General features: G+C 43.9%; 1 protein-coding gene across 4 annotated transcripts in view; it reads right to left on the bottom strand.

Annotated features, from left to right (window-relative positions):
* Nucleotides 1–16,343, bottom strand: part of Btbd9 (BTB domain containing 9) — a 376,842-nt gene that overhangs the window by 50,865 nt on the left and 309,634 nt on the right. For all 4 annotated transcript variants that reach the window (XM_003473890.5, XM_013156628.3, XM_013156629.3 and 1 more), the window contains exon 9: nt 8,180–8,287. In XM_003473890.5, the coding sequence (XP_003473938.1) occupies nt 8,180–8,287 (108 nt within the window). The remainder of the gene's footprint in view (nt 1–8,179; nt 8,288–16,343) is intronic.

Raw genomic sequence — 16,343 nt, forward strand, 5'->3', positions numbered from 1 at the left:
TTTATCACGCAAGTTCTAAAAGCCTTGGCAAAACTAGCACCAATGCTTGCCCTTTAAACAAAATACAAGAAAAGAACATGACTGGCTTTTTTATTGTTGTCAAATGCTATGTAGAAAAATGGAATTAAGTATAAAAAGAGGAAAAATCTTCATTGAGCAGTTTAGAAGTGACAATTACACAACCAGAGCCCATTAATTGGCTTGCACTTCCAGAAGGAACAAGGAAACACACTCCCCCAGCCCACAGACCTGAGATTACCATAACACAAATTACCATACCACAAACTGGCAAGCAACTGTGATATGCCAGCGTGGGAGCAGTGTGACAGCCCAGAGCTTCAATCCCTTCCTGGAAACTGAAACCTACCACTGCGTATGGGCCTGGTGTCAGCAGCATTGATGCGGAGACGTTTTCGTCTTTCTGTGGTATCAGAGTAGTGACCCCAAACCCTTCACAGAGCTAGCCAAATCACATGGCCGGCAGTGGCCTCCTGCAATCAACAAGTCCTTTGTTTTGTCAAGTGTCAGGTAAGAAACAAAAAGGAGGCTTTCTCAACTTCATCACCAACAATGGGGAAAAGATGCAGAGAATATATAGCTGTGTAAACTGTTTTGGTTTCAATGTGCCGTTCTTCCAGCCCACGCACTTGGAGGAGTTACGGAGGCCGTGACTCTCCACCCTGGATTAGTCCTGCTGTCCTCAGCCCTGCAGCACCTAGCAGAAGTATGACTCTTCTAAGATTCCCTGTGAATGATCAGCAGCAGCTACAGAGCAGACCCCAGCAAAGAATACCAGGCCTCAGTGATGCACAGTAAATTAAGCAAGGAGGATGGGCTGCTTCTCATAAAACTATGTAATCACCCTGAAGTCGGGCAGCAGACAAGCTGACTCCACCCAGGACGGGAGGGCACCCGGGGCCTGTGAAGGACTCTCAGGGGAAGCTCACCTCCTCGCAGGCCAGACCCCCCGAGAAGATGCACTCAGATGGGAAGGGGCTGTGGGAGTCCTAGGAGAAAGGCCAAAGGAGAAGTGCTCCAGGAGAACCAGGCTTTGGGGTTCTCCAAAATGCAGTGCCAGGGGCCTTTTTAGAGCAGCCCAGCTTGTGCCTGGGTAAGCAGGGCAGGGTCCCGCGGAGCTGCTGGGGCATTGCCATGTATAGCACCTGTTTGATTTGAGTCAGTGTTGGCAGTGAACAAGGCATGTTACTTACTGCCGGCATACGCTTCTCCAACAGGAGCAAGGACAGACACACACAGAACACTTGTGGCTTCCTCCAAATACAGTTTTCACTTAACTTTTAAAACAAATAAATGTAAACTGGTCAAAATGTGGAAATACTACTACTACACAAAGACAACCATCATTAAGACTTTGGAATATACCCTTTTGGTTTTCTTTCCCCAGCACTTTCCCTACTTTCGGTAATAAATACTTCTATGATCTTGTATCCTGCTTTAAAAAATCTTATTATGCAAATATTTTCTGTAAGTTATAAAACTGTTCAAAACTCCACTTTTAATGAACACTTAGGTTTGGAGAATAAACTTATTCCGATGGGAATCTGGGTGATAAATCTGGCAGGCAGACAAAATTTGTGAGAAAATTAGAAGCTAAATGCTAGAAAGAACAGGTAGTTTTAGGTTAAAACCACAGAGTTTTCAAGTAGAAAAACAAACTGTTCATTATTACCCAATGCCTTTGTCTTCTATTTGTATTTACCGAGATGTTTGCCGAGGGCAGTCTGGGAGAGACGGAGACTGAGGTTACTCATGCTGTGGCAGACATATTATCCAGTGGGCAAAGTGAAGAAATGGTTAAAAATGTAAACGCAAATAAAGTCAGTATGTGAGGAAGTAAAAAAATCGATGGTGGATCACCTCTTTGGAGCAGACCTCTCCTGCAGGAACTGTAACATGGGAGAGGAGCCACCAGCCACAGGAGAAGGAAGGAAGCCAGTTCCAGGTCACGGAAGATTATCAACAGCTGACTGCAAATCAGCCTGTGCAGCAGTGTTTCTGGGAACTCAGGTGCAAGATGGTCAACTAGGGGCACATCGACCTCTCTCCCTTCCTGGAAACCACAGACTGCCACCTAAGAAATGCATGAGGAATGCATTCCCAAAGCCAGTGCAAACCACAAGGGAGGACATGGATACATCAGAGATTTTGGTGAATTTCTAGATATGGCATGCGGATAAAATGTCACTCATTCCTAATTTTAGGACTGGGCACACTTCCATGCTGAAGCAAATGAGCAGGTACATCGAGCCTGATGTGATGAAGAGAAGATCCTCAAGGACCCGAATCGAGACACCAGATTTCTCATTTTTTTTTTTTCACAAAGTCCTCACATTAAAAGAGATACCAGATTTCTCATCCCCAAAGTTAGGGTGTTGGCTACAGTAAATCCAAGATTTCAATCTACTAAAGAGCTGAATTCTATGCACAAACTATGAATCAGATATGCAAAAATTCTGAAAATTTTCTTTCCATGTCTTTTCTAACCAGAAAAGCTACTTACAGATTTATTCTCTGCAATAGCCAAAAGCGATCTCCTTAGCTAAATGTCCAGACTTAAGACACAAACAAGCCACACTTGTCTTCAGATCCACCCAGAAGACACACCGAGCAGCGGCATCCTTCCCTGCAGCAGTCTACACAACTGTCCAGGCGCCAGTCAAGTTGAGGGTACCGTACAGAAGACTCAAGACAGACACTGGCTCGGAAGCCCTGCAGCTCCATAGAAACTACTGTCACCCTAACAACCCCTGAGGCATGGCTCTCAGAAGCCCCAGGGACAGGCTCTGTTATAAAGCCAGGGATGCCCAGGGATGCCCAAAACTATTGCTTCCACCCAGATACTTAGGATCCTTCTAAGCATGATGCGTCGTGCTGACTGGAGTAATTTTTAGCATAAACAACGTTGCTTAATAACAGCTGATACTTGGGCTGGGGATAAGCACCTGCCTTGCAAGCAGGCAGTCGTGAGTTCAATCTCCAGTACCGATAAAAAGGAAAAAGACAACAAAACAGAACAGCTGATACTTCACCTCCATCAGGTATTTGAGGGAGATCTGGAAAGGTAAGTGGGTCCCAGATCCATATCCCATGCAGAGCAAAAAAGATATTGTCAGTCCTTTACTATGTTCCACAAAGAAAGAGAAATCCAAAAAACAGTGTTACCAACCTAGATAGGGAAAAAAATTTCTAGGATCACAGCTATAGAGTGGGTGTAGGAAGCAGTGTTCTCAAAATTAACCAATAATAAACTGTGAGCATTAGAAGCTGCTGAAGCAGGAAAAGAGGCAGTTAGGGACTTCAGGAAAACAAAAGGCTGGTTAATACAAAGCCACTTATATGCGGAATAATCCAGAGCATTCACAGGAAAATCTCATCTGTTTGCGCTGAACACAGTACAGTTCTTTCCAGAGGGCCCAAGCGTAGTGACAAATTTTTCTCTCACTGAAGATCTAACCATTTACTAGATAAGTTGTGCATAATGTTTATATGATCAGAATGTTAAAACCAATTCTCAGTGGTTTTCCCTTTTGAGGACCATTTTATAGTTAACAAATGGAAGATTTAACTTTAAGTTACAGAACAAAAAACAAGCAACCTAAAACCCTGTAATGTTAGTATGGCTGGACAACAAGGAGCAGATGGGAAGCAGAAAGAGGAACGATGTGGTGCTAATTTCCTCATCATCAGAGCAGGAAGTCAAGAAATTCTATCTACGACTGATCAAAATCAGAGGTCTAAGTAGATTGTTTAATTTTAAAAGATAATAACAGGATTGAAATGAAAAAGTAACAAAAATGGTTAAAGTCAGCTAAATTTTTCATTTTTAAAAAGCACAGTATAGATGACAGAGGAATACAATATTATTTATAGTTTAAAAGTCACAACATTCTTTTTTAAAATATCAAAAATAGTCACCTTTGAGAACAGAGGGTGACAAGGTAAGATTTTATGTTTTGCTTGCTTTTTTTTAAAGACAGGGTCTCATCATGAATTCCAGGCTAGCCTTGAAGTCACTATGTTACCCAAGCTGGCCTTGAATTTATGGTAATCCTCCTGCCTCAGCCTCCAGAGTGCCCAGTGTGCTTATGTATTGTTTAATTTTTTAATTATATTTATAACTTAAAAGCTGATTGTAATAACCAGATTTAGGATTCAACAATTTTTTTTTCGTCTTTTTGAGACAGGGTCTCACTATGCAGTTCAGGCTGACCTTGAGCCCACTTTGTAGCCCAGGATGGTCTCAAACTCACAACGATCCTCCTGCCTCAGCCTCTCTAGTGCTAGGATTACAGGTGTGAGCCACCACACCCTGCTCTAGGGTTCAGCAATTTAGAGAACAGCAGAGAAACTGAATCAATGACTGCAAAGTGAGATTTTCTGAAAAAGGCTGTGAATCCAGCCGAAAGGACTCAAGAGCACTACAAAGAAAAGTAACCTCCGTGCCCCCACAGCCAGCCAGCCCAGAGGCTGAGAGGTTGAGAGAGGCTGGCGACAGCTCCTTCCCAGAGGATGTTTCAGGGAAAAGAAGAAATCTGCTCCAGCTTCCCACAAGGCACAATGCTAGCACAAGGCAGAGCTGGAGCCCTAAAGATCTGTGCGATTCCAGGATTCCGACTCCACTAACATTCCCACAGCTGACTGTCTCTTCTCTGGAGGTCTGCTCTGCAGTGCAGAGTGAAGAAGAAAATTCTTCTTATATCATTCGCATACCTTCTTCTATGGCCTGCCTTGAAAACGGGAGGTACAATACATGCAGGTTTTACCCCAAAATGTAGACCATAACCTGTGGTTCCCTTGATTCTTTCAAGGTAAAAAGACATTTGTCACTTTCTTAGTACTCTTGTTTTCTAAAGTATTGTTTATTCATTTGCTTGTTGTTTTGTTTTTTGATCTCTTTGAGACAGGGTCTCTCTCTGCAATTCAGGCTGGCCTTGAGCTCACTTCGTAGGCCAGGCTGGTCTCAAACTTGCAATGATCCTCCTGCCTCAGCTTCCCGAGTGCTAGGATTACTGGCATGTGCCACCATGCCAGGCTTTCATTTATTTGTCATTTATACATTTATTACATATGTTACAGCATCTAAATGCTAAAACATTAAGTTACAAGCAAATTATTTAAACTCATCAATGAATGGAAATACACTAAAAAAAATTGGTGGCTTATTACAAAACCACTGAGAGAGGATCTAATGAAGGAGGCGAAGAAACCGTTCTACTACACACACACGACAGTAGGAATGGGTATGGCGCGCCAGAGACAGCACACTGTAAAACAGCACAGTGTCCAGTGAGACTGGACACTCGAAAACCAAGGATTCTGAAAGGAAACAGGGTGCTTGTTTGCTGAGGGGCCTTGCAGCCTCTGCCCGCACTGAAGGGATGCAGGTTTCTGGGAATTAACAGCACTTTATCCCCATCATCACCTCGCTTGGCTTGGACACTCCTCAGCGGTGCTGCAGGTACCAGGAGGCAACATGGGGCACCAGAAAGAGCCCTGGCTTAAATCTGAGCTTTGCCCCTTGGAAAAGATACTTAATCTCTCTGAGTTTCATCTTCTTTTTCATAAAATTAGGCTAGTATCCCACAGTGGGCTTTGTATTCAGACAAAATGAGATCAAATACATGAAAAGTGTTGGACTACAAGTTAGGAAAAAATAATTCTTCATTATCTTACACTCCTGGCAGTGAGGACCACGAGATTTATGCTGCCAAGTGGCTACGCAGATAGGAACTGACGACATTTCCCAGCCATGGCACCGGGCAGGTGGCAACGTGACTCACTGTCCCCAGAGGACTGTGAATACACAGACTACAAGCTAAACCTGCACCAGTGCTTCCCAGAACCAAGTGTGCGGTCTCTCTTTTCTTTCCCAACCTGCCAAAGAGATGCAGATGATACTGATGAGGCCCTGAATGATGGAGGGAAGACAGGAAGGAAGCTGCACAGGTCCCTCAGTCACTATGGGGAAGAGCCACTTAGCAGGAACACCCAACCTGTCACACAACACAACTCACTCATAATCTAAGCCATGGAAACACTGACGACGCTTGCTACCATAGCCCATGCCACCTTCCTCAGTGCAACACATCATCTAGATCATGGTGGTGTGGTGATGGTGCCAAACACTGTGTCCAACAAGCCGTCAACCCCGTTAAGAATTCTTGGCAAAATAAGCATATGAAAAGATGTTCAACGTCATCACCACCAGGGAAATGCAGCTCAAAGTCACAGTGCTATGCCACTGCTGTGGCATATCCAGGATGGCTATGATAAAGAGATGGACAGTAGTAAGTGGCGAAAGAATTTGAAAATTGGACCCCTTCACACGGTGCAGGAGGGAGTGCAGGGTGGCACAGCTGCTATGGAAAGTCTGGCAGCACTTCAGAAACAGTTACCTATGGCTCGGAAATCACAGTGCAAGGCATAAAACTAAGAGAACTATGTTCAGATAAAAATAGGTACGTAAGTGTTCATGGCAACATTATTTACAACAGCCAAAAAGTGGAAACAATTCAAATATTAACTGGTGAATGGATTAAAAAGTGGCCAATCGGGGCTGGGGATTTAGCTCAGCGGCATAAGCACCTGCCTTGCAAGCAGGCGGTTGTGAGTTCGATCCCTGGTACCGATAAAAATGAAAAAAAAAAAAAAAAAAAAGACAAAAAAAAAAAAGTGGCCAATCAATAGAATATTACTCAAAGATAAAAAGGAATGAAATTCTCATGCATAAGCCTCAAAAATGTTATTCCAAGTGGAAGAAGGAACAAAAGGTCATATAGCATATGATTCCAATTCTATGAATGTTTGTAATAAGCAAATCCATGCACTGAGGAGTAGATAGCTGGATGTGGGAAGTGAGGGAGTTGGAGGAGCTGCTAATGTAGATAAAATATCTCTTGGGGGTGGTGAAAGTATTCTGCAACAGTAGTCGTATAACTCTGAGTGTGCTAACGACTGCTAAACTGTACACTTTGTGAGGATGGATTTATGGTATATGAATCCACCACACCCCAGCCAAAGGCCTCAGTGTTGAATGAAAGCTGGGTTGGGGGCTGGGGATTTAGCTCAGTGGCATAAGCGCCTGCCTTGCAAGCAGGCAGTGGTGAGTTCGATCCCCGGTACTGATAAAAAGGAAAAAGACAAAAAAAAAAAAAAAAAAAAGAAAAAGCAAGCTGGGTCGCCAGACCATGCTGCTGCTGGGTAAAGTTGGACCCTGTAGGAGGTAGTGCTTAGTGGAGTAAGTCAGGGCACTGAGGATGCCCTGGTAGGGCACACTGGGGCCCCGGCTCCTTCCTGTTCTCTCTGCTTTGCAGCCGCCTTGTTTGAATAGGCCTCCTCTACCACACACTCCTGCTGTGGTGGGCCATGCCCCTACATGCCCAAAGCAAGAAGGCCAAGAGACCATGAGAGAAGCACTTGAAATTGTGAGCCAAAACAAATCTCTCCTCTTATAAGTTGATTTTCTCAGGTGTTTTGTCACAGTGATGGAAATCTAACACAGAATCTTAACTCCATTTCCAAAAGAAAAAGAAATCTCAGCTATTCGTTCTGACATGTCCCACAGAGAATCTATCTCTATACAAAAATACACTGAGTTCTTTTCAAGTACCTTAATTCTAGCTGGTGAGAAACCACAGAACCCTGTTCCTACAAGCAGGTAGGCTCAAACTGATCTCCAGGGCCAAATGCATTACACATCTGTCTGCCTGAGAAGAACCTAAGGCACAAGGTTTTCCTCGGTTTAGGTAAGGAAAATACCTAAAACAAGGGTAGCTAAATCTGAGATGAGATAAATGCTTAGCTAACCCTAAGAATGACAAGAGCCGGGGGAGTCAGAGCCTCCGACTATCACTTCAACAAAACTCTCTATGGAGGAAAAAACTCCTTTAGGGCAGTGTGCAACATGGGGAGGATTCAAGAAAGAACTGCATAAAGTCCATTTCTTTTCTCTGTTCAGATACATCTGTCATTTTCAGAGCTGTGAATCAAGTTCAAAGCATAAGACAAAGATTACTTGTTCCCATCAAGTAAATTCTCATGTAAGTACTTGATAGTTAAAACTCCAGGAGCACTGGAATATGTTTTCAACCAAGGCACATCGGTGTGTCCATGAACTACCTTTGCCATTAGAATAAAGTGCTGACAGGGTGCGACTTACTTGCAGGAGACTTTTGTTCTGTCGGCCACCATGGTCCACTGCTGCTGGTTGGTAGAAACTTCGACATAATAGCTATAGCTTCGATCATCACAGTCCCAAAGCAGTAACCTGAACAGAGACAAAAACATGATTCTGTAAATATTTCGGCTGGCACAGGGCTACAGGCACAGTTAGGTGTATCTATGTGTAGCTCACCCTCCCACCTCTTTGCCCTAACACACCTACAGGACTGGGGAAATAATGCAAATTCCAACAGAAGTTTAAAGAGAACAGCTCAAGTCAATCTGTCACTCCTGTCCAGATTATTTCATCAATCACCCAATGTTGCCTCTGTCCTCCTGGTGGTCAAGTTCTTGGGACTGGATCAGGAGGGAACTAATGCCCCACCCCTTTCTTTCCTGATTTCCCCAGCTCTCGTCTCCAGCTGGCAGGGGTGACCAAAGGTACCATCCTGGCGACTGCTACTTATGGAGGAATCTGCTTTCTAACTGGCAGTAATGAGCATGACCTTTCTCTATCATGTTCTACTAGAATTTCTGTGTAACTTTGGCAAAAGTTATCTGATTTGGAGATGTAGTCATCCTTTAGCATTCATGGACAATGGCTCAGGACCCCTCAAAATTTGCAGATGCTTAGGCCCCTTGTAGAAAATGGTACAGTGCTCATAGGTAACCTATGTACATCTTTCTGTATCCTTCAGGTCATCTGTAGGCTATGTATACTATGTAATAGAAGTAAATGCCATGTAAATCGTTATATTTTAAGGAACTAGCAACCAAAAAGATGTCTATACATCTTTAGTACAGACAAAAACATATTTAAAAACTTTTGGTTAGACAGGATCTACAGATTCTATCTCCTGTGTGGCACACAAAGAATGCACACAGAGATAGGCTAACATAGTTAGTAAAACTTCCTTATTCAATATTTAGGAATTCATATTTTGATCCTATTCTTATTTCCCTTTTCTGCCCAGTAAGAATTTAAGAACTGCTGATGTGATTCCATTTACATGAAGCCCAAAGACAAAATTTATCTATTGGCTTCAAAATAGTGGTCACCTCAGGGGAAGGCACTGATTTGGAAACAGTACAAAGGAACATTCTAACTGTACTAATTTTCATACTGAGTGGTAGTTACATGGATATATATACTAAGTTGTACATAAAAGATTTGTGTACTCTCGGTGATTTGTGCACTCATTTTAAAAAGTAATTTCAAAAAAAAAATCTGCACATTACAATACAGGATTGCATTTTGCTTCGTGAAGTGCCACAGAGGCCGTATCATTTTCTGCTATGATTTCAGCTTTAAAAGTTCTGTCTGCACAAGTTATGCACCGTATCTTATTATTTCACAGTGAGTCACATGTGTTTGTTTTCTCTGTCAGCTAAAACTGTGAGCCTTCTGAATTGGAGCCCGTGTCAAAATGACCTTTCCACACTCAGTACGGGACACAGTGTCTGACACAGAATTTACACTCGGGGAATGTCTGCTGAGCAAATACATTCTTTGTAACGACTGTAATAATGACTGTGATGCCCTTCATGTCCTTATTGCTGTGTGTCAGGCCCTGAGTCCTTCTAAATATCCTGTTATCAAGTACAGTTTATCTCCACCAAATTATACATGGTGACCAAGGTTAACTCGGTAGCGAGGAGACAGGACTGCAACCTTGCATCCTGACCTAAAACCCAGCTCTGTAACCCCACTAGTAAATGCTTCCATTATTACCAGTCTACGCCCCTAGTCATAATTTTCACTTGTAGCCTAGCACTCTCAAAGAGTGGTCTGCACTCTTTTCCCTTAACCTTGCAATTAGAATCACTGCAGACCCTTGGCACGAGTTCAGCTCAGTGTCGCCAAGCTGCTGTTGAGGATCAGCACTGTCCTGTGCTTCTCTTTTCTCTCAGTTCTTTTTTTAATCACAGCTTTGCTGGCTATACAGTAATATATGTTTGCAATCAAAACTAGGAAAAGATTTCAAATTAAGTAATTACTGTCTTCATTTCATATCTCTGGTCACAGGTTCGCTGGGATGCACTATTGAGGATACTTTCTCCACCCAGATTCTGGAATATTGTCAACAGTTGTCAAATCCCTGTCTTTGCAGACAATTAGTTAGTGTTGCTAGAAAGACTGAAAATGAAAACAATCAGTCCTTTCTGAGATAAAACCTAACCAGATCTCAACACATTTCATAGAAAACAACTGCCTTGAGGACATGGTACACAGAGCAGATTAGACAGGATGACCGATTATGAGTTGTCTCAAATGACCTAGTAGAGACTCTCAAAAGTGACAGCATATTCAAGAGTCTGTAAAGCTGTGCCTCGCATATTCTACAAGTAGTTTATTCTAAAAAGTTCTCCAATTTGGTCTAAGGAAATTACTAGTTAAAATAACTATCATCTGTAATTCCACTATTGCTGTAAATACATGCACACAATGCCTATTGCTTGAAACTTGCTTATTTTGCTTAATGATCTACTATGAAGAGCTTTTTGGATTATCAAGTGTTCTACACTGTATCAACTAACTTCACAGTATTTCACTGTATGGGTGTTGTTTAGTTTATTTAATCAGCTTCATCACGCAGGTGCCCAACTGATAATATTTAGTGAAACCTGAATGTCCAGTTGGTAATACTTGGTGAAACTTTTGATGAATTTGATGCATTTCTCTCTTCTCCCCATCCTTCCAAAAAAATTGTAACAGGTTATATCACACGACAGTGTGATAATGCAGTAACAAATAAATAAACGCCTGTTTCTGCGCACTGCCACCAATGTTATCCATTACCTTAAAATACTGCGGGCCAGGGGAGGCAGCACAAGCCTTGAACCCCAGTTATTCAAGAGACTAAGGCAGGAGAATCACATGTTGAGACCCTATCTCAAAATAGAGCCTTAAAAAGAGTGGGGGATACAGGCGGCAGAGAGCTTGCACAGCAAGAGTACCACCCTGGCTTTGGTCCCCAGCACTGGAAAGGAGAAGGGAGGGGAGGGAGAAAAACAGTTACAAATATTGCTAATTTAACAGATGACATGTATTTCATTAATTTGCAGGTTTTTACTTATCAGTGAACTTGAACATTTTGCTAGTTTCTACTTATATTTATCCTTTCGTTAATGACTTACAAAATGTGCTCTGTATCTGAAGGACATTAATCCATGGCCTATCAGAATCTGTATGCTGAAGATATTAATTTTTATTAGCCCAGTCAATCGATCTTTACCTCCATAATTTTTCCCAGCCTAAATTCTTTTCTTCTGAACTGCAGCCACGTGCACACACTGTTGAGACATCTCCTCTCTGTTCCTCTATTAGGAGACCCAGGGCTGGGGGGTAGGGCCATGGGGCCCCCTGACTCCTGAGTGGAAAAGGGACACTGATGTGCCTCACATTATTAAGGCTAGAGCTGACTCATGCGGTGGCATTTTAAGGAGGGCTCCATGTATGTGCCAGGATGCATACTGGTTTAGAATTTAGGCTTCAGAAATGAAAAATCTTTTGTTGGTTCAACTGAAAAAGCAAATGCACTTTAAGGACACTAAAGGAAAAATTAACTCAGTCTCCTTTGATCCATGGAGAGGACTTTGGTTCTAAGAAGGCACAAATGAAAAGCCCAGCTCCCTCCCCTGCTTTTCCTGCCTGCGAAGCCTTTTTTTATGTCTTTGCACCTGCAGCAACATAGGGACATTTCTTTCTTGTAATCTGGCTGGAATGTTTGCCCAGTGAGCTCACCAAGGACAGACACAACTCATGACCTTAACAGAAATGCACTCCTTAAACATATCTCCCCCCACAAGCCCACATTCACACCTCCCTCCACGCACTCAGCAGTAGCCATTTCCAGTGAGGCTGAGTGAGGGAAGCCATTGGCCAAGACCTGAAGTAGGCTGGGCCTGCATTCAGCTGTCGCCGCAAACCTCTCTAGTAAGCACTGCGAGAAATGCCTGGTGATATAAAATGTTGTCTCCTTCATCTTCTCTTGTTTTTATTGTGGAGTTTCCCTAAAAGCAGTGAAGTGCTGCGATTTTTAAAATTGATTAACAGATGTGATTTTGCTTACATCTTTCATAAATGCTCTGGCTGGCTGCATACCATTGATTACCAGGGGTTCAGTTTACAGCAACTAATTGCTCTCCTTGCTGGTGTTTTGATACAAAATTCAATAGTGAATATGATTTCAAAACCCTTGTCTTTGCGGCTTGAGTCAGAAGTGACTCCAGGCAAACCCAGTGGACTAAGTTTTCTCTTCTTAAAATAATTGCTCTCTCATCAGTCTGTGAAGAAAGTTTCCAAATTGTAGCATTCTAATTGGAAAGTCTGCATTATGCATGCGATGACAAACTATGCTGTGCTGAATGGCATTTTTTTATCCCCTTCTTAAGGGATTAATTCTGTGCCAGGCTGATGAGAACAATGGCTGAGGCTTCACAGTGGAGATCAACAACATCTCTGCTGAACTGTGCCTTTTAGGCCGGGAGCAAGGGCCTGCTTTGCCTGTTTCTAATTGCCCAGAGTTTGTACAGATTTCACCGCAAGGCCTGAGACCACACTGCTATTGTTGCTAGTTTTTTTTTTTAAATCTGGGTGAAAACAATAAACTAGAGGAAGATCAAATATGAGGCTGTTTTAGTAGTAAGATAACAATTTATCAGATCCATTTCTAATTATTCAGTCAAGCAAAGACACGACTAACCTCAAAATTTATAACTGAAAAGAATTCTTTATTAAAGATTCCTTAAATTCCTCAGAAATAATTGTTTTACAGTCAATGATTTAAAAACAATTGTTTACTGCGGCCCACACAGGCAGCATGAGGCAAGCCTCTTGACCTGCACTCCAGTTTTGCCCCTTGTCAATGCCAAGGTGCAGATCTGACGGCTGCCCAGGCCATTCCAGCTCTCTGCTAATCCTTCGTTATTCCACATGCAGTAGAGGATGTGGGGGTGTTGTGGGGGACATAACCCTTCTTTGAGAACTGATTCCAGCTGAACTTGAAAGCAGACACAGCAAGTTCCCAAGTGTGTGTTCTGTATACCTGACTGTATCCTGGGAAGCCACACAACCCATGCTGGGCTAATCAGATTCCTTTTCTCAAAAACAGAATTATGAGAGATTCTAGTTTAATTGGCCCTGTTCATTTAAATGAGATAATGAGGACGCAGGCATTCTGGGGTGGCATTCTTTCATTCTCGGCAAAAAGCAGCAAAAAAGCCTTGCTACAGAGCAGAGCAGACATGACAGTACAGCTCACACAGGGCAGCCTGAGCCCCTGACAGATTGGTATGTGTGGCTCCATCCCTACGAGTGGTACCAGAGTTCCCACCCCATGAGAAATCTCATGAGAAACCTCCCAGTCACTTAGACAAAGCCACCATGTATGGCTTAAGCCTTCTCTCCCCAGGTTCCATCTCCTGGAACCAGAAGGGCCTACGAGAAAGTCCTAGCAGGATGCACTGGGCAGGAAAGGTGCTCAAAAGGTGTGTGTTCCAATGACCAAGATGGTAGTGATGCTTTGATAGTTATGGGGAGGGCAGGAGGCTCCCTTTGGATGCATGTTTCACCCCCATATGAAAGAAGATACCTATGCAGGAGGGCGGTAGATGCAGTGTGCGGCGGCAAGGCAGAGGGCTCTGGAAAACACTCGGTGAGGTCAGTGAAGCTGCAAGGCACTGGCCTTGCAAAGATGGAATAATCGGCGGGGGTTCTCTCTCTCCTCAGCAGGGGCACTGGGAGAGGGTGGCACAGGGTGACAAGCAGGAAGACATGGCACAGGACCCAGAAGAATACTGAATACTGGCCACGTCTGGCACTTTCCACTCACTCACAAAGGCCAGCATGTGAGGAGCACCATTTGAGTGCTGCTGTTGAAAGGCAGGAGATAGCTGTAGCAGATTCCAGAAGAATTAGTACCACTTCAGAGAAATAACTCTTACTAGTGAGAAATAAGGGCTCCCCCAAGGATGAGAGGGAGCCCTACTGTCAGCTGTCACAGGGCTTGATTATTAGCTTCATCCTCAGGTGGGCAGCAAGGTCCTGCCGAGAAGAGCTGCTGGAAGACTGCAAGTCCAAAATGAGATTCTCAGCAGGACACGAGAGCCAGGGAACAATGTGTCACCAGAAATGGTGGCTGCCCTGTACATTACAGACACGAGAATTCTGCAGGGGCTGTCACCACACAGGCCCTGTCTCCGGGTGGGCCCAACTTTTCAGGGCAAAGGGGATTTTCCACTAGCAGGAGCGGGGAAAAGGAACACTGCTTCCCAGAAGGAATGGGTACTTGGGAAATACAGTACAGGACGTCACGTAGCACCATGTAACACCCAATAACCTCTCAACACTGGGATGTCAAGTGAGTCAGCTTTCCTCATTGTAAAGTACCTGACATGCCCATTCAAAAGGAGGATGCATTTATCTTGGCTCATAGTTATGCAGCTTTCAGACTCTGGCTGGCTGGCTGGCTGGCCCTGTTACTTCTGGGTCTCTGGTCAGGCTGCACACCATGGCAGGAGCTCTTAGCAGAAGAAAGGCTTCACTCATAGCAGTCAGGGAACAAAAAGAAAAGAGAGCCAGGGCCCCAGTATCCCCTCCAAGGGCGGCCTCAGTGAGCAAGCTTCTGCCCACTAGGCCCCATCCCTGAAGGTCCCACTTGCTGTCATTAATGCCAAGGTCTGGGAGCAAGCCTTGAACAGAAAGGCTACCAGGAGAGATTCCAGATCCGAACTGCTTCAGGTGCGGAGGGCCGTTTCCCTCACGATGGCACTGGCAAGCCAGGATTCTCAGATGTCTGGCATATGGAGTTTACGTGATTAGGCACTGAAGCCCCAGGGTGAAATGAAATCAGGTGGATGTGTACACCCGGGTCCCCAGGGCGGGCCATCTCACTGGGAAAGGGGAACCAAGGAGGGGCTCCCTCTCTGCTCACATCTACCTCTAGAACAGCCTAAACCAGGTACAGTATGTAGAAGCAGAGAGATGTCACCAGAGCACGTGCTTGTGAGACAGACCCGTGCACAGCTGGGCAAAGCAATGCTGGCCGAAACTTCTTCACTAATACAAAACTACCAATTCTTAACACTTCATGGAGACCAGCTCTTTACTCTTGGGGTGACGAAGTTCGCAGTTTCGAGGTTGAGGCGATAATGTGAAGCCAACTCTGGACTAGCAAGAGTCAGGCTGCAGCTGCAGTACTCAGGAGACTGAACGTGGAGAGGAGACAGGGGACCAGGCCCAACCCTGCCTCGCACTCACACAGACTCTCCTGCTTCCAATGCTCTGCATACATTCTCACCTCTGAAAAATATAGTCAGCACATTTCCTGCTTTCAATGCAAATCTATTTCACCAAGTTCCTTGATTAATTTTCTCACACGAGTAAAACACTGCCACCTTTTTTACAGGTTATTCAATCACTTGGCAAACCTCTATTTAACAAGTTAAGTTCTGGCCCAGGTTTGTGATCCAGATCTCATGCTCCGGAGTCCAATGTGAAGAAAACGCTTCCATTTTATGCTTTTGATGTGGATATACTGAAAATGTTTTCCAGACCAAATACCCCTTGAGAAGAAAGTCAGTGTTCTTATATTTTGAAGGTGACCCTTTCCAACACAGCTCTTTCCTAAGCAAGATGTTGGCATAAAAAATATCAGAACCTGATCAAACGGTCTGGTGGTATTTTGAAGGTGAAGTCTCATTATGTTGCAGACCTTTCTGGCAGTGACACACTGAGCAGGCGTGCAGCTTTTACAGACCTTCCGGGGTTTAAATTCGGCATCATCAAGTCCCCTCTCCACACAGGCCACCTGCCTCCATCCAGCAGCTTCCTCATCACAGCGCATATACACAATCAGTGAGAGCCTCCCAATTTGGCGGGATCAGAAACGGATCACAGGCAGCAAAAAACAGCGAGGTCCTGCCCAGACCACAAGGACTTAGCTTCCAAGGTGTTAAGTCTGGCTCGCTTGCAGATTCATTTGCTAGGAAGGTTATTAGATGCTATTGTGCTATTTTAAAAGCACAGAATCAGTGCCTTCTAACACTTAAGAGAATGTGCTTCTTTGTGAACCTTTCTCTTCCCTGTCTTTAATTTTAGGAAATTATTGGGAGAGTGAAAAGAGAAGCACACATTAAAGAGCTTGGGATTCACTAATCTA

The sequence above is a fragment of the Cavia porcellus genome, unplaced genomic scaffold, assembly GCF_034190915.1.
Source record: "Cavia porcellus strain 051 isolate PalLab524CR breed Dunkin Hartley unplaced genomic scaffold, mCavPor4.1 scaffold_28, whole genome shotgun sequence".
In the NCBI taxonomy this organism is placed as follows: Eukaryota; Metazoa; Chordata; class Mammalia; order Rodentia; family Caviidae; genus Cavia; species Cavia porcellus.